Source organism: Salvelinus fontinalis, chromosome 38 (genome assembly GCF_029448725.1).
Source record: "Salvelinus fontinalis isolate EN_2023a chromosome 38, ASM2944872v1, whole genome shotgun sequence".
Taxonomy (NCBI): Eukaryota; Metazoa; Chordata; class Actinopteri; order Salmoniformes; family Salmonidae; genus Salvelinus; species Salvelinus fontinalis.
In genome coordinates, this window is record NC_074702.1 from 26856177 (window position 1) to 26878527 (window position 22351).

At 41.2% G+C, this 22351-nt stretch overlaps 1 protein-coding gene across 3 annotated transcripts in view; it reads left to right on the forward strand.

Moving 5' to 3' along the window:
* The first annotated feature begins 1011 nt into the window (after positions 1-1011).
* The window catches only part of myom3 (myomesin 3), a 75165-nt gene continuing 53825 nt past the window's right edge, over positions 1012-22351 (forward strand). Inside the window, exons 1-3 of one of the 3 annotated variants that reach the window (XM_055903503.1) lie at positions 1012-1219; positions 3881-4007; positions 13172-13276. In XM_055903503.1, the coding sequence (XP_055759478.1) occupies positions 3901-4007; positions 13172-13276 (212 nt within the window). In that variant the 5' untranslated portion in view covers positions 1012-1219; positions 3881-3900. The remainder of the gene's footprint in view (positions 1220-3880; positions 4008-13171; positions 13277-22351) is intronic. The other 2 variants (XR_008756706.1, XM_055903502.1) reach the window with 2 other exon arrangements.

The following is a 22351-nucleotide window of genomic DNA, read 5'->3' on the forward strand; positions in this document are numbered from 1 at the left end:
GATATCGTTCAGCAGTCAAATGTTATAGTGAAATTGATTTTTGTCCATATCGCCCAGCTGCCATCTCTCTCTCTCTCTCTCTCTCTCTCTGTCTCAGCCAGTCTGAGCTCCATGTTTAATAGTGTAGAACAGTGTACAAGCTTCAAGGACTAATCAGAGATCACTGTAAAAGGATAAAAGGAGACAGAGAAAGGGGGGGTGAGGGAGGAGGGGAAGAAAGAGAGGAACTTGGATCAGGGGAGAGACAAAAGTGAGAGACGGTGAGTGGAGAGGGGTGGGAGATACAGGCAGGAGAGGGGGGTTGATAGAGAAAGAAATCAAGGACGGAAAAGTAGTCTGCCAGATAAAGGGAGAGGTTTGAAAGGAGGGATGGCGTGACTGGATCTCAGGTGCAAACACAATCACTAATAACCCTATAACCCTTGTTCTTTGAGAGGGTGTTCAAGGCCAGTCTTTCAATAGAAGAGACTTTACCCATTTCGCCCTTGGTCTAAATTATGAGACAAGGCCATTATGGGGCCAGATGAAAAGGAACACAGAGAATGAACTAGCCCCCACCCCCATTTTCTGTGAATGTTCAACTACCAATAGGTTTAAGATTATCTTGTTTTATAGACACATTCACTATAAAAAATCAACCATATATTCACACTCATCCCAAGCTGACAGTTACTGATCAGACAGTTGGTGGAATACCTTTGGCATCGTTTCCCCTGTGGCCATTCCAGCTGTTGCTTTCAGCTGCCTAGATCATACAGTCCACTCAATCCTATTGTGTTGTTCTATTGTTGCTACTGTGGCATCCTTGGCCGCAGGTCTGCAGTGCTGACTGTAAGTCTATCTGGCTGGATGGCATTGACCGGTGTGGGTGGGGGTTTGGGGGTTGGTGGTGGGGGCACTGGAGGGGACGTGTCAGTAGTCTATATTTACCACCTTGAGTGCATTGTGTTTGGCCACATTCCCTTCGTGAAGGACACTTTGTGTCCAGGGCCAGGATCACCTTCACTGCTCATACTGGGAGAGGCAGAGCGAGGAGCACAGGAGAGGAAGAAAAGAGGTACTGTAAAGAGAGGTGAGACAGGGAGATTAAGAGAGCGTGAGAAAAGTAATTGAGAGAGACAGACAGTGAAAGGTGACAGGGGACAGAGAGAGAGAGACGTGTGTCCTTCATGGTCATCTTGAGGGCCTGTGGAGTATAACCCTTTCTTCAAAGACAAACGTAAGTGGCTTTTTAATTCACCCTTAAGGTACACCGTGATGTCATGATGTAATCACTTCCTATTTTCTTTCCAACGGAGTCTCATCCACAAGGACGTGTTAAGGATACATTACAAGGGTCATAAACGTCACATGAATATATAGTGAAAACCAGTATGGGAAAGTAACCCAATGACAATTTACGTCTGGAGACGTAATAAGTAAGGGAGAATGATGGACTTTTAATTAAGCCAATGGCAGTGGTGCAAAGTACTTTAGTAAAAATACTTTAGAGAACTACTTAAGTCGTTTTTGGGGTATCTGTACTTTACTTTACTATTACTTTTACATTTACTTCACTACATTCCTAAAGAAAATAATGTACGTTTTACTCCATACAATTTCCCTGACACCCAAAAGTACTCATTACATTTTCAATGCTTGGCAGGACAGGAAAATGGTTCAATTCACGCACTTATCGAGAGAACATCCCTGGTCATCCCTCTGTCTCTGATCTGGCGGACTTACTAAACACACATGCTTCGTTTGTAAATGATGTCTGAGTGTTGGAGTGTGCCCCTGGCTATCCATACATTTTAAACAAAACCAGAAAATGGTGCCATCTGGTTTGTTTTTTATAAGGAATTTGAATTTATTTATACTTTTGCTGTTCATGCTTAAGTATATTTTAGCAATTACATTTACTTCTGATATTTAAGGATATTTAAATCCAAATACTTTTAGACTTTTACTCAAGTATTATTTAACTGGGTGACTCACTTTTACTTGAGTCATTTTCTATTCAGGTATATTTTTCTATTAAGATATCTTTACTTTTACTCACGTGTACTTTTTCCATCACTGGCCAATGGGATGGCATATGTGTTTACAAAAATGTTTGACTATGTTTCAGTGTTTGTATTATTTCTTCATTTTTCCTCAAATTCATGTGGTAGAACGTCATCCTCTTCCTCCACGGAGTGGCCTCATCGGCCTCCATATGCAAATAATTCATGTTACTATACTGCTGAGCTTTGCATGGTCAAGGACATTTCCCTTTGTCTCCATGAGATAAGTATTTTTTAAATTGAACCTTTATTTAACTAGGCAAGTCAGTTCAAAATAAATTCTTATTAACAATGACAGCCTACTGGGGAATAGTTACAGTGGCTTGTATTCACTCCCCTTGGCATTTTTCCTACTTTGTTGACTTACAACCTGGAATTAAAATAGATTTTTGGTTGGGTTTGTATCATTTTGATTTACACAACATGCATACCACTTTGAAGATGCAACATATTTTTTCTTGTGAAACAAACAAAACAGAACTTGTGCGTGCATAAATATTCACCCAATTTTAGTCTTCTCTGACCAGACTACCTTCTTCCATATGTTTGGAGAGTCTCCCACATTACTTTTGGCGAACACCAAATGTGTTTGCTTATTTTTTTCTTTAAGCAATGGCTTTTTATCTGGCCACTCTTCTGTAAAGCCCAGCTCAGTGGAATGTACGCCTTAAAGTGGTCCTATGGACAGATACTCCAATCATATCTCAAGCTGGTTGAGTGTCAAAAGAGTCTCTACTTTTGGCAGCCTTCATATGGATATGAGTTGAAATGACTCTCTCAGGACGATTAGGTAAAGCTCACATGTGTTGTTCAGACAATCCATGATCTACCAAATAACAAATAATTCATCCCCGTGTTACTTTGTCTTTTGTCATCAGAGAGTTGGACTGTGCAGTCTATCAAGACATACGGGAAATTGCACTGCGAGAAGAAAGAACATTACTCTCCACTTTCTCCACAGGGGTCCGGGTATCCAGACACGCACCAGCTAAGACAGATGCATTTTAATACGATGGAGGTTGACCTGTTTACCACCTGTGTACAAACAACCCTTTAGTTTCTCACAACAATGAGCTGTGAAGGGAAAACAGTGGGGATGCTATCCTATTGAAGCTTTTGCCATTAGCCACTTGCTAACATCAGACCAGCAGGATCACTGCAATGTAAATCAAAGCATTAAAGCATTAGACACTAGCCACTCGCTAATGTTAGCCCAGGTCGTCCAATGTAATTCGAACAGACCAGAAGGAAAAACAAATTAGTGTGTTTATAATGCTAACACGCTAACACTGGTGACAGTTGCTTGTGAGAGTGGGTGGAGGAAGTTATCACTCAAGCTCTGGCCTGGTTCTGTTGGTTGGGCGAGCTGTAGTGTCGGCCTCCCCCAGAGCAGAGAGTGATTAATGACTGCTTGGGTGGCAGGCAGCGGCATGGTGGCAGACCTGAACTAATGAATTATAACTCGCTCAATGGCCCACAAAGGGCCAGTTCATTTAACAGAGGCCTGAAGCACACCTTTCTCCATGCCAGCTGCACCTGTCTTTACTTCAAACACAAACAACACATTGGATTGTGTTGTTTTTGTGCTAATATGATATTACATGTTTTGGATGCATTTTCATTGACACCTGGCTATTTGAGATCCACCATGAGCATAATTACTATGGTCATAAATGTACATATTCCTCACAATGAAAGTGAAAAGAGATCTCTGTAACATTCCTTTGCGAGTCTCCAACATGTCAACTCACAGAGTGGTCCTACTGTGCAATGTTAGATCATACATCATCCTCCCTTCATCCCTCCCTCATCTCTCCTACCTCCTTCCTCCACAGGTGTTGGTCAGGGGTTCACCATGGCAACCAAGACGCTGATGACACGGGTCCAGGAAGAGCAGTCCCACCAGATGTCCCACAGCATGGCACTGGCCTCGCAGATCAAGAAGAAAACCTTCACCTCCAGGTAAAGGCACCCTGGCACACACACCCTGCTTCGTCATCATACCATAGATCATGTTCATCCAATGCTTTTTATAAAAAATTAGATAGAATAAAGAATTTCCAGAAGATATCTAGTTGAATATGGTGTTCTGTATATAGACTATATACAAAATATGTGGATACTCCTTCACATTAGTGGATTCAACTATTTCAGCCACACCCGTTGCTGACAGGTTATAAAATTGAGCACAATGCTATGCAATCTCCATAGACAAACAATGTCAGTAGAATGGCCTTACTGAAGAGCTCAGTAACCTTCAACATTGTACCGTCATAGGATGCCACCTTTCCAACAAGTCAGGTCAACTGTAAGTGCTGTTATTGTGAAGTGGAACCGTCTAGGAGCAACAGCGGCTCAGTCGCGATGTGGTAGACCAGACAAGCTCACAGAACGGGACCGCTGAGTGCTGAAGCGCATAGTTTGTAAAAATCGTCTGTCCTCGGTTGCAACACTCACTACCGAGTTCCAAAATGCCTCTGGAAGAAATGTCAACACAAGAACTGTTTGGCGAGAGCTTCATGAAATAAGTTTCCATGGCCAAAAATTGCCTAAAATTGCCATGCACAATGCCAAGCGTTGGCTGGAGTGGTGCACCCGGACGCTCGGGTTAGAGTGCTCGGCCTCCGACTGCAAGGCACTACAGAGGGTAATGCGTAAGGCCCAGTACATCACTGGGGCCAAGCTTCCTGCCATCCAGGACCTCTATACCAGCCTGTGTCAGAGGAAGGCCCTAAAAATTGCCGAAGACTCCAGCCAGCCTAGTCATAGACTGTTCTCTCTGCTACCGCACAGCAAGTGGTACCGGAGCGCCAAGTCTTGGTCCAAAAGGCTTCTTAACAGCTTCTACCCCAAAGCCATAAGACTCCTGAACAGCTAATAAAATGGCAATGTGTATTGCCCCCCCTCCCACCCCACCCCACCCCCATTTTTACACTGCTACTAATCTCTGTTTATTATCCATGCATTGTCACTTTACCTCTACCTACATGTACATATTACCTCAATTACCTCGACTAACCTGTGTCCCCGCACATTGACTCTGTACCGGTACCCCCTGCATATAGCCCCGCTATTGTTATTTTATTGTTGCTCTTTAATTATTTGTTATTTTTTTATTTTGTTTTTTTTTTTTTTTTTTTTTTTTATTTTTTAAAATACTTTCTTAACAGTTGCTTTTCTTAAAACTGCATTGTTAGTTAAGGGCTTGAAAGTAAGGATTTCCCTGAAAGTAAGGATTTCCCTGTTGTATATGTGATCATACTTCGTAACTATTGTATTGTTTTTTTAAAGAAAGGAATAACCAGCCTGTGGTCCAAGTTGATTGCTGTTTATTCTGATGATAGACACAAGAAAGCACATTAGATATGCAGGACAACAGTATGTTGGGGTGGCAGGTAGCCTAGTGGTTAGAGTGTTGGGCTAGTAACCGTAAAGCTTGCTAGATCAAATCCCTGAGCTGACAAGGTAAAAATCTGTTGTTCTGTCCCTGAACAAGGCAGTTAACCCGCTGTCATTGGAAATAAGAATTTGTACTTGCCTAGTTAAATAAAGGTTCAAAACAAATTATGTTGATGGCTGTAGATTTGTGATTCAAAGCATGCATGTCAATATCAGACTGGTTATTTTGTATTCAAACATCATAACAATGACAAAAATGTTACAAAATACAATAAAGGGAAGTACCAGACGACAAACACAAGGAACCACATTAGATTTGCAGGCTGTAGATTTGTGATTTGTCTGTTAGCATGGAAATAACTGAATTAGCAGGGAGCTAATGTGACCATTACAATTAGAGCATGCTAGCTAACTCGTTCTTATTGCAATAATATATAAAAGTCTAACAGATACTGTATACATACACAGTATAGTGGTTAGAGCCTTGGGGATCAAATCCCCGAGCTGACAAGGTAAAAATCTGTCGTTCTACACCTGAGCAAGGAAGTTAACCCACAGTTCCCGGGGCGCTGTGGATGTTGATTATGGCAGCCCCCCGCAGCTCTCTGATTCAGACGGGTTGGGTTAAATGCGGAAGACTCATTTCAGTTGAAGGCATTCAGTTGTACAACTGACTAGGTATACCCCTTTCCCTATATACACATCTGTGGATATACACATACCGTTCAAAAGTTTGGGGTCACTTAGAAATGTCCTTGTTTTTGAAAGAAAAGCACATTTTTTTGTCCATTAAAATAACATCAAATTGATCAGAAATACAGTGTAGACATTGTTAATGTTGTAAACGACTATTGTAGCTGGAAACGGAAGATTTTTAATGGAATATCTACATAGGCGTACAGAGGCCCATTATCAGAAACCATCCCTCCTGTGTCCTACTGTCACGTTGTGTTAGCTAATCCAAGTTTATCATTAAGGCTAATTGATCATTAGAAAACCCTTTTGCAATTATGTTAGCACAGCTGAAATCTGTTGTACTGATTAAAGAAGCAAGAAAACTGGCCTTCTTTAGACTAGTTGAGTATCTGGAGCATCAGCATATATGGGTTCAATTACAGGCTCCAAATGGCCAGAAACAAAGAACTTTCTTCTGAAACTCATCAGTCTATTCTTGTTCTGAGAAATGAAGGCTATTCCATGTGAGAAATTGCCAAGAAACTGAAGATCTCATACAACGCTGTGTACTCCCTTCACAGAACAGCGCAAACTGGCCCTAACCAGAATAGAAAGAGGAGTGGCAGGCCCCGGTGCACAACTGAGCAAGAGGACAAGTACATTAGAGTGTCTCGTTTGAGAAACAGACACCTCACAAGTCCTCAACTGGCAGCTTCACTAAATAGTACCTGCAAAACACTAGTCGCAACTTCAACAGTGAAGAGGTGACTGCGGGATGCTGGCCTTCTAGGCAGAGTTCCTCTGTCCAGTGTTTGTTCTTTTGCCCATCTTTTCTTTTTATTGGCCAATCTGAGATATGGCTTTTTCTTTGCAACTCTGCCTAGAAGGCCAGCATCCCGGAGTCGCCTCTTCACTGTTGACGTTGAGACTGGTGCTTAAAGCTGCAATATGTACATTTAGGGCGACCCAATCCGATCTGTTATTCTCATTGAAAGCAAGTCTAAGAAGCAGTAGATCTGTTCTATGTGTGCTATTTCTATGCTTCCCGTTATGAAGTTTCGTTTTTTACTATTTTATTTTCGTTTTTTTACACCAGCTTCAAACAGTGTAAAATACAACATTTTTGCAGTTGAGACCCAACATAACAATAATAATAATAAATTACAATTGTAGAATGCTTTTCATTAACAGATGTAAATCACAAAGCTCTTCGCATTGAGAGCAACCATTAAAATAGAAAAGCTTTAATAAAAGGGCTATAAACGTTCAAAGATAGCTAGTGTTATGGAACTATACAAGATACAGAAAAAAAATGAAGGAATGGACAAGGACAAAACAACATAACTCTAAGTTAACATATAAGATCAACAACAGACACCACATGCTCTTGAATGTAGGGTGGGTCATTTCAATCGTAGAAATATAATTAATATATCCTGTCCCTTCAGACCACTGTACACCATTGAAATGTAAATTGGAATTAAACATTTCACTTCTAATTGCTACCACAAATATGGCATCCGGTCCACCCACCTTTAAATGTCCATTTCTGTTCTATTATCTATATTTCTATCATTTCAATAGGTTTCTTATGGAGGATTGACAGTATAATTTAAAACAGCAGACATTCCCATTCAAGTCAACATTCTCTGTTATGTGGACCTCCATCTTTGTGGTACCATTTGAAAGTTGAAATGTCAATTTTATTCCCATTTTAGTACAGTTATCAGCCAAAACATGACGCCCACCCTGTATTCAAGACCATGTCGTCTCAACCGATGGCGGGCACAACACAAAAACCTCCGATTATGTCAAATAGGCTTTAAACTACAACATATGTGAGTTCACATGTTTTTTTTGATCATTTACATTTAAGGTAAAACAAATCACCGCAATTTTATTTTAAACAAATGTTTTAAAGAAACTATAAAAGGCACTGTTTGTAAGCTTTTAACTAATATCAATCTCTACCGTTAATCTTTTCCAGTAATGGAGACATGGATGTGTCATGCTATGGTGAGGTATGCAGAATAGGTCCACTTTGAGCACCTTCATCACCAAAAAGTCACTTTCTGAGCACTTCTACAATAGCCAAATATGTATGGAATGTTTTGTTCAAATCAATACAAATGGATTTACCCCATAGACAAAACACACTTACACATACTCACAGGGACAACCTAACTAAAGCATCAGCTGTCCACTTAGACTATCAATAAACTAAGTGCCCTCTTATACCCCTATAAACAGTAAGGAGAACACTTTGTGTTTGGGAGGCAAGTCAAGACAATAAAGTTGTAAGGCATCTTAAAGTAATAGGAGAGGTGCTAACTTTTGCTCAACTTTTATCCACAAGGGTCCATTACACTTTAACAAGAGCAACTACAGCTGCATTCAGGATATATTTTGAGAGATAATGCTTGTATCAGGTCTTATGTGGGCTGCTTGGCCTATATTTGGGGTTTTGAATTGCCCCACACTACAAAACATTTCTGAAAGTCAGAGTTTATTTCCCCCACAAAGTGAATACAGCCAGCTAATATATGTAGCCATATTGCTTCAGGCACTCCTTTCAGAAAGAAAGCCTACTTGTGATGACAATGCAAATTGTTGTGACTTCCCATTTTATTTTGTTTATTTGCTTGGACAGTTCCCCATTTCACAGACCTCAGAGAGAGCAACTTCTGCTTTTTCTTTTGTTTGGTTCCTGGACTGTTCCGCAGCGTGCAGAGAGAGAGTGATAGGGCGTTGTTGAATAATGTAGCATGGAGCCTAAGGCTGGACAATATCACTCTGGCTCTGGTCCACTAAGCACAGACAGTAAATAGAGGCCTGCTCCTTCAGAAAAGTGTGTGGTTTCGATATTGATATCATTACTCCCCAAAATGTTGCTGAAAAACAACACTATGGGGGAGAAAACACACTAGCCATACTTTACAGAGTTATAGTGTAAATTCATAGATGATAAGGATCAATATTAATGCATCTCTTTCCAATATAGAACAGGATATATGGGCATCCTATGAGATACACTACATGATCAAAAGTATGTGGACACCTACTCGTCCAACATCTCATTCCAAAATCATGTGACTAATATGGAGTTGGTCCCCCTTTGCTGCTATAACAGCCTTTCCACTAGATGTTGGAATATTGCTGGGCGGACTTGCATCCATTCAGCCACAAGAACATTAGTGAGGTCGGGCACTGATGTTGGGCGATTAGGCCTGGCTCGCAGTCGGTGTTCCAAATCATCCCAAAGGTGTTTGATGGGGTTGAGGTCAGTGCTCTGTGCAGGCCAGTCAAATTCTTCCACATCGATCTCAACAAACAATTTCTGTATGGACCTCGCTTTGTAAACGGGAGAATTGTCATGCTGAAACAGGAAAGGGCATTCTCCAAACTGTTGCCATAAAGTTGGATGTACAGAATCATCTAGAATGTCATTGTATGCTTTAGTGTTAAGATTTACCTTTACTGGAACTAAGGGGCCTAGCCCGAACCATGAAAAACAGCCCCAGACCATTATTCTTCCTCCATCAAACTTTACAGTTGGCACTATGGTAGCGTTTTCCTGGAATCCGCCAAACCCAGATTCGTCCGTCAGACTGCCAGAGTCCAACTGACGGCGAGCTTTACACCACTCCAGCCGAGGCTTGGCATTGTGCATAGTGATCTTAGGCTTGTGTGCACCTGCTCGGCCATGGAAACCCAATTCATGAAGCTCCCGAAGAACAGTTCTTGTGCTGACGTTGCTTCCAGAAAAGTTTGAAACTCAGTAGTGAGTGTTGCAACCGTGGATAGATGATTTGTACTCGCTACACGCTTCAGCACTTCAGCTGAGATGTTGTTGCTCCTAGACGTTTCCACTTCACAATAACAGCACTTACAGTTGACCGTGGCAGCTCTAGCAGGGCAGAAAAGGTTGACGAACTGATTTGTTGGAAATGTGGCATCCTATGACGGTGCCATGTTGAAAGTTACTGAGCTCTTCAGTAAGGCCATTCTACTGCCAATGTTTGTCTATGGAGATTACATGGCTGTGTGCTCGATTTTATTCCCCTGTCAGCAAACGGGTGTGGCTGAAATAGCCAAATCCACTAATTTGAAGCGGTGTCCACATACTTTTCTATATACATAATCGTGTATGTAAAAAAATACAAGTAAAAAGCTGTATTCAAGTAAGTCTTTCCAACATAGAACAAGCCACCATTATGTAAAATATACCAGTAAAAAGATGTAGGATCTTAATTTGAGCCAGTTTGCTACAGAAGGAAAACAATCCTGCAGCAACAGGAAATGTGAATTATTTTGTGGATTATAATTATTAATAGACATTTTTTGTAGGGGTTGATGCATTTTTTGTTCGGTCAAATTAAGTCAGATTTTTTGGGGTCGACATTATTAACTTTAGAAGCCTTTTTAAACCTCAAGTACACTACATGTCTGCTGTGCAGGTAAATTCTCAGCAACAAAAGACTGATCGAATGACGATCCTACTGTATGGATTCATTAGCAGTCCTGTCTTCGAGATCTACCCAATGGCTTTCACTGTTTTTCTCTTCACGCCTCGGAGACATTTAACAACGTCTTGTTGGCTGTACCGAGACAAATACACCCTCTGCACCTGGTTTCACACCTCCCTGTAACAGGGTAAAAATGAGCTATCCAACCAGCCTAAGGCAAGTCTATGGAATAATAGCTTGTTTACACTAGTACCCCAAGGACAAATTTGATCTCATTCCTTTTGTTCGTCCATCCAGATTGCAGACCTGCAGGTTAGTCTAATTTAATAACTCCAGATGAAACAGGAACAGTAGAAATCGGCCCTGCTAAATATGAAGGCAGATTTGAATCGAGACAATAAGGGTGGCTGGCTGTGATCCCTACTAAGCACTCATTGGTATCTGCTGGGTACTGAGGGCCTTTGTGTGCTCATGTGGAACTGCTACTCCTCTGCCCACTGTTGTGCCACTGCAGTGTCAAATCAAATCAAAAATGTATTTGTCACACGCTTCGTAGACAACAGGTGTAGACTTACTTATCAGTGAATCAGTGAAACGCTTACTTATGGGTCCTTTTGTGTGTGTGTGTGTGTGTGTGTGTGTGTATGCGTGTGTGTGTGTGTGTGTGTGTGTTTGAATTAGAACCACTACTGCGTGTTTCTGTCACAAACAGGCACAGAGCCATGGCTACTGGTGCATCCCCTGAAGGTCCATGACACCATTTGTTTTAGAAAGAAACAATTGTTACATTGGAAATGATGGCATGTGATCATGCAACAGCAATTGAATACAATGCTGCTGCGTCTTATTTAAGCACGTCTACACAACATGCGCTGACATAAAACATTGTCTGTTCGTTCGTCCTGTCTCTACAACCACGCCACAACAAGACAACATGGCTTCATGCACCACTGAAAAAGAGGAACAAAGCCGACTAGAACTAGCAGAACAGAAGGCAGCAGGTGATTATAACATTACTCTCAGTTGAGAGAAAACAGGTCAGCCACAGCATTGCCTGACTAGATTCCAGCTCGGTTAGGACCCCACATGGGAGCACCTATCTCAACCAGATATCACGTCAGCTGCAGTTACTGGCTGGGTGGGTGTTTTGTGGGACTTGTTATTCATGATCCATAAAAACAGGATGAACTCGCAGGGATGTTTAAAGATTCGACATGATGCTCATTTGTCATAACTGAGCAGACCACAGAGAAGATTTATGCACAATTGCTACAGCGGCCCTACTAAATCAAATCAAATCAAATTGTAAGGTATACACAGCAGGTGTAAACCTTACCGTGAAAAGCTTACTTACAAGCCCTTTACCAACAATGCAGTTTTAAGAAAAATAAGAGTTAAGAAAATATTTACTAAATTAACTAAAGTAAAAAGAAAGTAAAACAATAAAATAACAATAACGAGGCTATATACAGGGGGTACCGGTTAATCAAAGTAATTGAGGTATTATGTAATGTACTGTAGGTAGAGGTGAAGTGACTATGCATAGATAATAAACAGCGAGTAGCAGCAGTGTAAAGAAAATGGGGGGTAATTGCAAAAAACGAATATTGTATAATCTCGTTAGAATGTTACCATGGTAATAATTCATCACACAACTGATTTATTGTTCTTATCTTACCCTCGTCTTACATTGGTTTAGCACTGCTGTGTTCCCTTAAACTTGATTTGACGAAAGGCCTTGTATGTGTTACTTAAAAGCAAGAGATAACAACTTCAAATCTTACATTGAACAGACTTACACAATGCATTCGGAGGTAATATCACAAATTCTTTTACAAACGATTCAATAGCGACTACTGACTGGTGAATACAATGCTGCCTCTTAATTCCCTCTCTACCTCGCTGATCCAAATAAAGGCCTGTAGTCCACTCTAAGCTGTAGAGCTAGTCAGGTGGTCTTAGCGACATTGACATCGTTATTCACAGAGGTTATCAGTCTCTGTTATCATGCTCAACTTCAGCTCTATCTCAGCTGTTAATATTGCCCTTGTTTCCATTCAGCTGTTATTCTCAACGGCTTGTTCTGTTGGTAAGTAATCAGACTCCAGAGTACTTTGACATTTGCTGAGTGTCACAGGAATCGGAAATAATAAAGGCAAATGTAAGCAATGTTTCCGCATTTCATTAGACATTTTAATTTTAAAAGCCAAAGCCATGTCCCCAGTTTTAAAAACAATTGTTGAATAAAACAATGTGCTTGTAATGTAGTTTTGTTCTTTAAAGGTCACCTATGAGCGGAACTCCCTCTGGTTGTGTGGCCTCCCCTGGTGGTCAGAATCAGAATAGCAGGACAGTTGTAACTACACTTAACTTGGGGCTAAGATTTCCTATAGATGTCTGACACCCTCGTAGAAATGACACCATCTAGCTTCAGATACATGAACCCTGTCCCACAACTCTTGTCGGACAAAACAACCTCCTCATGATTAATTGATCCTTTATTGAATTATCTGATTTCTACTTTGATTAAAATACCCAATGAATCTAATATGTTGTTGTTTGTTCTATGTCCCTGTGATGCACCAGTGATGAGGAGGCTTCCTACTCTGAGTTCTATCCCATCATTCCCGGTGATGTGATGTCGGTCAAGGAGATCCTGAACATCGGCAAATTCCCACGGCACAGGACATGGTATGTTGAGAAGAGGGTGTCTGATGGGGTGGCATGATCCTATGTCCTATTTCTGTAGCGTGAGGTAGCTTCATGTACAAGCACACCCCCCTGCATAGGACGCTAGTCAATACAATACAATTGGTACAATTGGTAACTATTATGCTAAATTATGCTTCTAAAATGTATTTACGCACCAACAACAGCCCGTTGTAACAAGAGCACCCTGAGGTAAGATCAATGAATGTTATTATGAAAAAATGTGTCAAATTGATGGCAAAGTCAGAGTCAATGTTCAAACTGAACCGTCTCAATCTGCGACACCTCAGCGAGCACAAAGCAAAGACATCTCTGCTGCATCTTCTCCTGACTAATTCATCCCTGCCTGGTAGTGTTTCCAGGCTTATCTCTCCTGTGTAGAGCACATCCAGAGTGAGGCGTGGGAGTAGTCCAGCAGTCTAGGTCGCTGCCTTCAGAATACATGTACCGTTGCTCACATGGGTTTGAATCTGACCCACTGCACACTCTTTCATTCTACTTTTCCTGTTGCAATCACTTCTATATTTTTATCCCAGCCCCCGTCCCCGCAGGAGGCTTTTTGCCTTTTGGTAGGCCGTCATTGTAAATAAGAATTTGTTCTTAACAGACTTGCCTAGTTAAATAAAGGTTAAATAAAAATATATATATCCAATCAAATAGAGAATAGACTCAGAACATGACTCTGCAGTCAGCACAGTCTCTGACTCTCTGTGGACAACTATCATCTGTATGATACATACCATAGGCCTCTAAGTTAGCAACGTCAGCTATAAAAATCAATGGGACGCCATGAAACGCCAAAGCCAAAGCAATCTCTGCATCCTCCCACTCCAACATCCATGAAAAGATGAGATCAAGTTCCACTGGCGCTGGCCCCTTAGTTCAAGGGCCATCCTTCTGAAGCATCAGAGATTGATGATAAAACAAAGATTCCATTCATGTCTCTTTTATGATTTTCGCTCTTCTTTTTCTCTGTCATTTAAAACTCCAGCTGCTCCATGACCTCATATACTGGCTCAATAAGTTTATATGTGATGCCAATAAACTAAACAATAATCCCTGATGACAATTTAGTTGAGGGCTTATTAGCGAGCAAAGACGTTATAGAGGAGGGAGGGAAGAGAAAGGTGCTGCGGAGGAGGTGAATGTGATGGGTGCATCTTTCAGTTAAAGATGATTTCACAAGCTTGGGGATTTCATAACCAGCTGTCATGGTAGAGGATGTTATACATCTCAGAATAAATAGGGCTCCAGACTGGAAGGTTTAGGTCACGGTAAACAGGATAGGAAGGGGGGACATGGCGTCTCATAACACCCTTATCCAGGGGCACCTTGCCCTGTCCCTATTGTTCATGTGGCTGATAATGTGATTCAATGTAGGCCGTCATTGTAAATAGAATTTGCTCTTAACTCTTTTACTTCAGCTTGAAGCTGGAGTTTTGCTAAGCCAATCTAAAAGGAGTTCGATTTGGCATCTCCAAGTCTAATGTAACTGGGAAAAATGGTTGAAACAAAACATCAAGACCTTTTAGGTCCTTGAGGACCTCAACTCTCAAAACCGATCAGGTCATGCCATCACAGTACAAAGTTTAAAGTATGAAATAACTGTTCTGTGACAAACAAAAAACATGCTTGTTTGATCTATTCAAAGCATGTCAAAGCAGTACGAACCACGAAAAGTAAACGCACTGAAATGAACTCTTACACAGTGCAATGAACTCTGGTTCCTCTCTAACAGGAAAGCCAAGAAAGTGTAAGAAGCAATCTGGCGGTCACTGGCAGTGATGAATAGAGAGATTGAGTGAAGAGGACCTTTTGTCCTTCAGAAAAGAGAACAAGTGTTTGACAGCAGGAAGATTGAGATGCCGACTGAGAGGAAGAGTAAAAAAGGAAAGTTGTGGATCACTTGAGAGAAAGCCCATGCATCTGACAGCAGTAATAAACCCCAGCTGTGCAGACGTGTCTGCATCTCGTTGTCATCTGAGTGGCATGCTCTTTTATGCTCTCTCGTCCTCCCATCAAGTGGAGTGCCAACCAGACCTCAGCCTGCTAACGTGCTTAGCTCTAATTCCAAAGCCCGGGCTCACCTTTTTATTTCTCTGCCTAGTAATCCCTTTCGCTCAGACATTAACAAGGTCTTTCTCCCTTCCGAAGTATATTTGCTGCATGGAAACCTAAAGCCGTTCCACCCAGGAGAGGAGCCGGATAGAAAGGGGATATTTTTGGGAGGAGAGAGTAGAGACTGATGAAATCCTCCTTGAGTGAATTTGGAAGGATATGTGGGATGGATTCTAAACCCCTTCATGGATTCGTTGAGTCTATTTCTGGGACACCTGAACCAACACCTCTGGGATATGAGATTGGCATGACATTTTGTTTTGATTCGATAACAATGTGAACACGATGCACTCTCTCTCTATCTCTCTGTCTCTAACCCCCAATTAGTGGTGTGAGATTCTTGTTTATTCTTGTTTCACCTCTCTCTATTTCCCTCTCTCCCTCGCTCTTTCCTGCAAATCTCACCCTCCTATCTGGGAGGATAGTGTAAATTCAGGACAGTATGTAAATTCGCTGGATGACTCATGACTTAGCTCTTTTGTGGGGAGCTCAATACACTTCCAACAGCGTGAAATGATCTTGAAATGTCCACTTGGAGCAGAGTAAGCCATAACACTGCAGTTTTAGATGGACGTATTTATTGCCCAGCCCTGATTGACAGCCACACACTATACTCAACTCAATATTAGGAAGGTGTCCTTAATGTTTTGTACACTCAGTGTATATTTATGCATGCATAAATGACCACTTCTACAAACAAGCATGTGAGAATAAGTAAAGTGTAACTGATGTGTGTGTGTTCACATTACCAATTTCAGAGGACTATCACTGTCAGTCAGTCAGTCAGTCAGTCAGGCAATGGGACACCAGGAAGGAAACCTCTCTAGATCAGAGAGAGCCTAGGAGTGTATGTGTAATAAAAGGCAGATGGAGACCTTGATCGGGGCATGTGTGGGGCGGGATGGTCCACCAATCAAAGTGAATAACTGAATATCAACATTGCATAAGAACCAGGGCAATGACACAGCAGTTGTACAACTGAATGCCTTCATCTGAAATGTGTCTTCCACATTTAACCCAACCCCTCTGAACCAGGGAGGTGCAGGGGTGGGGGGCTGCCATAATCGACATCCACGTCTTCGGTGCCTGGGGAATAGTGGGTTAACCTCTACTTCCTCAGAAACCCGGGTCCGGGAGCACCCCCACCAGTAAAAAAGCTGACTTGCATAGGCTAGCATAGCGTCACAAGTAAATAGTAGCATCTAAATATAATTAAATCACAAGTCCAAGACACCAGATGAAAGATACACATCTTGTGAATCAAGCCATCATTTCTGATTTTTTAAATGTTTTACAGGGAAGACACAATATGTAAATCAATTAGCTAACCACGTTAGCAAAAGACACCACTTCTTTACTCCACCATTTTTTTTACTCCATCAGTAGCTATCACAAATTCGACCAAATAAAGATATAAATAGCCACTAACCAAGGAACAACCTCATCAGATGACAGTCTGATAACATATTTATTGTATAGCATATGTTTTGTTAGAAAAATGTGCATATTTCAGGTATAAATCAGAGTTTACCATTGCAGCCACCATCACAACTCTCACCAAAGCGACTAGAATAACTACAGAGACCATCGTGTATTAGATAATTACTCAACATAAAACTTTTCTTAAAAATACACAGCGTACAGCAGATGAAAGACACAGATCGTGTGAATCCAGCCAATATTTCAGATTTTCTAAGTGTTTTACAGCGAAAACACAATATAGCGTTGTATTAGCTTACCACAATAGCAAACATCAGCCCAGCATTGATTCAAGGCAAAAATAGCGATAACGTATAAACCACCAAAATATATACATTTTTTCACTAACCTTCTCAGAATTCTTCAGATGACAGTCCTGTAACATCATATTACACAATGCATATAGAGTTTGTTCGAAAATGTGCATATTTAGCGGCACAAATCGTGCTTATACAATGAGAATAGTGTCCAAATCCTCAAGCAATCTGTCCGGCGCCATCTTGGAAAGGCACGAAAACTATTCATAAACTTGACTAAAAAAATACAGGTTGGACAGCAATTGAAAGACAAATTAGTTCTTAATGCAATCGCTGAATTACATTTTTAAAATTAACATTACTGCGCAATACAGCGTGCGATAAAGCAAGGCTACACTGCAAGTAATGGCGTCTTATGCATTTGACTTTTTTCAACAGAACAATGAATTATCAGCATAAATAGTTCTTACTTTTTGATGACCTCCCATCAGAATCTTGGGATAGGTGTCCTTTGTCCAAAAGAATCATTGCTGGGTTGGAGAAAGTCATCTTCCACGTTGCAATTAGCAGTAAACAATAGCATGCGAGAGAGAGATACCCAACTTCCTACAACGCCAGAAAATGAAATACCCGAAAATCGCAATATACTGACATAAACTGATATAACTCGGTTTAAAATAACAAGATTATGATGTCTTTAAAGCCTACATCGAATAAAAACAGAGCCGGATATATCTAGGAGCTAAAACAGGAGCTTCTAAAAACGACATGCCAAGGTCCTCCCTGCGTCAGCGCGAAGAATCAAAAGAGGGGACACATCGATTCCAATCAATTTATAGACTTTCGGATCTGCCTAGAGACTCCATTTCAAGGCCCTCTATTCGCTGACACCCAGGGGAAGGCGTATGCAGTGCATCTCAACCAATAGAAGACAGGCAGAGTTATACACAGGTTGGAAAATTCTGCATTCTCAACTCCACATAGGGAAATTGCTCTAAGTCCAGTTCTGTTTCACGCACAGACATAATTCAAACGGTTTCTATCCAATAGTAATAATAATATGCATATTGTACGAGCAAGAATTGAGTACGAGGCAGTTTAATTTGGGAACGTCAAGAAAACATAGTGCTAACAGCTCCCCCTATTGACAAGAAGTTTTAACTGCCTTGCTCAGAGGCAGAAAGACAGATTTTTGCCTTGCCAGCTCAGGGATTTGAACCCAAAGCTCTAACCACTATACTGTGTAAGTGTACGGTATCTGTTAGATATATGTTACCTGCCGTCTTGACTGTACTGCAGCACAGCTCAGTAGTGATTTTCTTGAACTAAAGCTATAGACCAAAAGGCTATACACTGAGTGTACAAAACATTGAGAACACATTCCTAATACTGAGTTGCACCCCCTTTGCAGTTCTTGACACTAACCGGTGCGCCTGGGACCTACTGCCATACCCCGTTCAAAGGCACTTAAATATTTTGTCTTGCCCATTCACCCTCTGAATGGCCCACATATATAATCCATGTATCAATTGTCTCTAGGCTTAAAATCCTTCTTTAACCTGTATCCACCCCTTCATCTACAATGACTGAAGTGGATTTAACAATTGACATCAATAAGGGATCATAGCTTTCACCTGGATTCACCTGATCAGTCTATGTCATAGAAAGAGCAGCTGTTCATAATGTTTTGTACACTCAGTGTACATCCAGCATACTGAGCATCATTTTCTTATTGATCTTGATTATTAGAGGCCAATCTCTCACCGAATCACCAGGATCTGACATATACTATCTATAAAACCTGATCATAAGCAGAAATACAGTTTGTCAGATTATTTTATTCTACCCCAGGAGATTTTCCCAGGCTACTGTTAGCTAATGTTGAGTCGAAACATGCTTTTGTAATACTTTTGCAATGTCGCATTTATCAATATTGCATTGCTGCTATTGTTTTTGTTTTATGTGAGTTGTGGTTTCGCTGTTGGTCCGTGGTGTGTAACGAGGAGCAAACAGACGCTGCACTTGACATATTCATGAAATTGCTTATTCCAGTTACTAATAAGCATGCACCCATTAAGAAAATGACTGTAAAAACGATTAAATTATGTGTGGATTGATGAGAAATGTAAACTTGTATGGTTGAGAGGGATGAGGCAAAAGGAATGGCAAATAAGTCTGGGTAAGCAACCGATTGGCAAACGTATTGCAAATTAAGAAATCATGTGACTAAACTGAATAAAATGAAGAAGAAACTACACCATGAAACAAAGATAAATGACATGAAGAATGATTGTAAAAGCTTTGGAGCATCTTAAATGACATTTTGGGAAAAAAAGGCAAACTCAGCTCCATCATTCATTGAATCAGATGGCTCATTCATCACAAACCCGACTGATATTGCCTACTACTTTCATGATTTTTTTCTTTAGCAAGATTAGCAAACTTAGGCATGACATGTCCGCAACAAATGCTGACACTACACATCCAAGTATGTCTGACTGTCACGATCGTCGTAAGAAGCGGACCAAAGCTCAGCGTGGTTTGAATACATTCTTCTATATTTAATGAAGAACACTTAAACAAAAACAACAAAATGAATAAGACGAACGTGACCGCTATATAAACACTGTGCTAACATGCAACATAACATAGACAATCACCCACAACCCACAAATGACAACAGGCTACCTAAATATGGTTCCCAATCAGAGACAACGACTAACATCTGCCTCTGATTGAGAACCATATCAGGCCAAACACAGAAACAGACAAACTAGACATACAACATAGAATGTCCACTTAGAGGAACGGTTGACTTCATCACTACTTGTATTTATGATAGGTATTGACATGTTGAATGCACCGAGCTGTCTGTTTGAACTACTGACACACAGCTCGGACACACATGCATACCCTACAAGACATGCCACAAGAGGTCTCTTCACAGTCCCCAAGTCCAGAACAGACTATGGGATGCGCACAGTACTACATAGAGCCATGACTACATGAAACTCTATTCTACATCAAGTAACTCATGCAAGAAGAACAATTAGATAAAAAAACTGTTAAAAATAGACCTTATGGAACAGCAGAGACTGTGAAGCAACACAAACATAGGCACAGACACATGTATACACACACATGTACACATGGTTTTGTATTGTAGATATGTGGTAGTAGTGGAGTAGGGGCCTGAGGGCACACATTGTATTGTGAAACCTGTGAATGTATTGTAATGTTTAAAAAAAATTATAACTGCCTTAATTTTGTTGGACCCCAAGAAGAGTAGCTCCTGCCTTGGCAGCAACTAATGGGGATCCATAATAAATACAAATACAAATTGACATAGAGACCTGTAAATTAAGCCTACAAGGCTACTAATTCTCGAATCCGATTTAGATGTTCATCCGTGTTTCTCAAACGTCAAATTTCAAAGTTGTTCCAAAAGTTACATTTCAAAGTGTTTAAGGTTCAGTTTAGGAATGAACTCCTAATTCTTAGGGTTAGTGTTAAGTTTAGGCATTAACTTGAAATCTTAAGGTTAGGCATTAACTCTGTTACGGTTTAGGATAGGCAGATCTTAAGGTTAGGCATTAACTCAGAATGGTTAAGGTAAGGGTTAAGGTTTAGGATAAGTTAAAACTAAAATCTCAAAAAACAACTTTGTATCTCTGGATTCGAACATGCAACCCTTTGGCACCGGAGGTAACAGCTTAAAACAAAATTTAAAAAAATGATTTTTTTTAATCACTGGATTCAAAAACGCAACCATTGGCAACAGAGGCAGATGCATAATCATATCAACCATCCCCATCCAGCCTCCCGGGTGGCGCAGTGGTCTAGGGCACTGCATCGCAGTGCTAACTGCGCCACCAGAGTCTCTGGGTTCGCGCCCATGCTCTGTCGCAGCCGGCCGCGACCGGGAGGTCCGTGGGGCGACGCACAATTGGCATAGCGTCGTCCGGGGTAGGGAGGGTTTGGCCGGTAGGGATATCCTTGTCTCATCGCGCTCCAGCGACTCCTGTGGCGGGCCGGGCGCAGTGCGCGCCAATCAAGGGGGACAGGTACACGGTGTTTCCTCCGACACATTGGTGCGGCTGGCTTCCGGGTTGGAGGCGCGCTGTGTTAAGAAGCAGTACGGCTGGTTGGGTTGTGCTTCGGAGGACGCATGGCTTTCGACCTTCGTCTCTCCCGAGCCCGTACGGGAGTTGTAGCGATGAGACAAGGTAGTAATTACTAGCGATTGGATACCATGAAAATTGGGGAGAAAATGGGATAAAAATAAAAAAAAAAAAAAAATTTAAAAAAAACACCCCCAAGCCTTAGCAAAGCCAAAACCTACTTGGAGGTGATATATTGTGTTTTTGGGGTGGGCATGATCAGTGCGTGTGTCAGCAGACAACAAGAACATTTTTGTATTGGGTCTATATGAGTGCAACACAGTAGAACTACAGTATTGGCAAACCTACAGGACATGCACAAATTCTACAATATCAGTGATCTACAGTGCCTTGCAAAAGTATTCATCCCCCTTGGCGTTTTTCCTATTTTGTTGCATTACAATCTGTAATTTAAATGGATTTTTATTTGGATTTCATGTAATGGACATACACAAAATAGTCCAAACTGGTGAAGTGAAATGAAAAAAATAACTTATTTCAAAAAATTCTAAAAAATAAAAAACGGAAAAGTGGTGCGTGCAAATGTATTCACCCCCTTTGCTATGAAGCCCCTAAATAAGATCTGGTGCAACCATTTACCTTCGGAAGTCACATAATTAGTTAGATTAAGTCCACCTGTGTGCAATCTAAGTGTCACATGATGTCAGTATATATACACCTGCAGCCGAAAGGCCCCAGAGTCTGCAACACCACTTAGCAAGGTGCACCACCAAGCAAGCGGCACCATGAAGACTAAGGAGCTCTCCTAACAGGTCAGGGACAAAGTTGTGGAGAAGTACAGATCAGGGTTGAGTTATAAAAAAACTTTGAACATCCCACAGAGCATCACTAAATCTATTATAAAAAATGGAAAGAATATGGTACCACAACAAACCTGCCAAGAGAGGGCCGCCCACCAAAACTCACGAACCAGGCAAGGACATTAATCAGAGAGAACACCATCTCCACAGTGAAGCATGGTGGTGGCAGCATCATGCAGTGGGATGTTTTTAATCAGCAGGGACTGGGAAACTGGTCAGAAT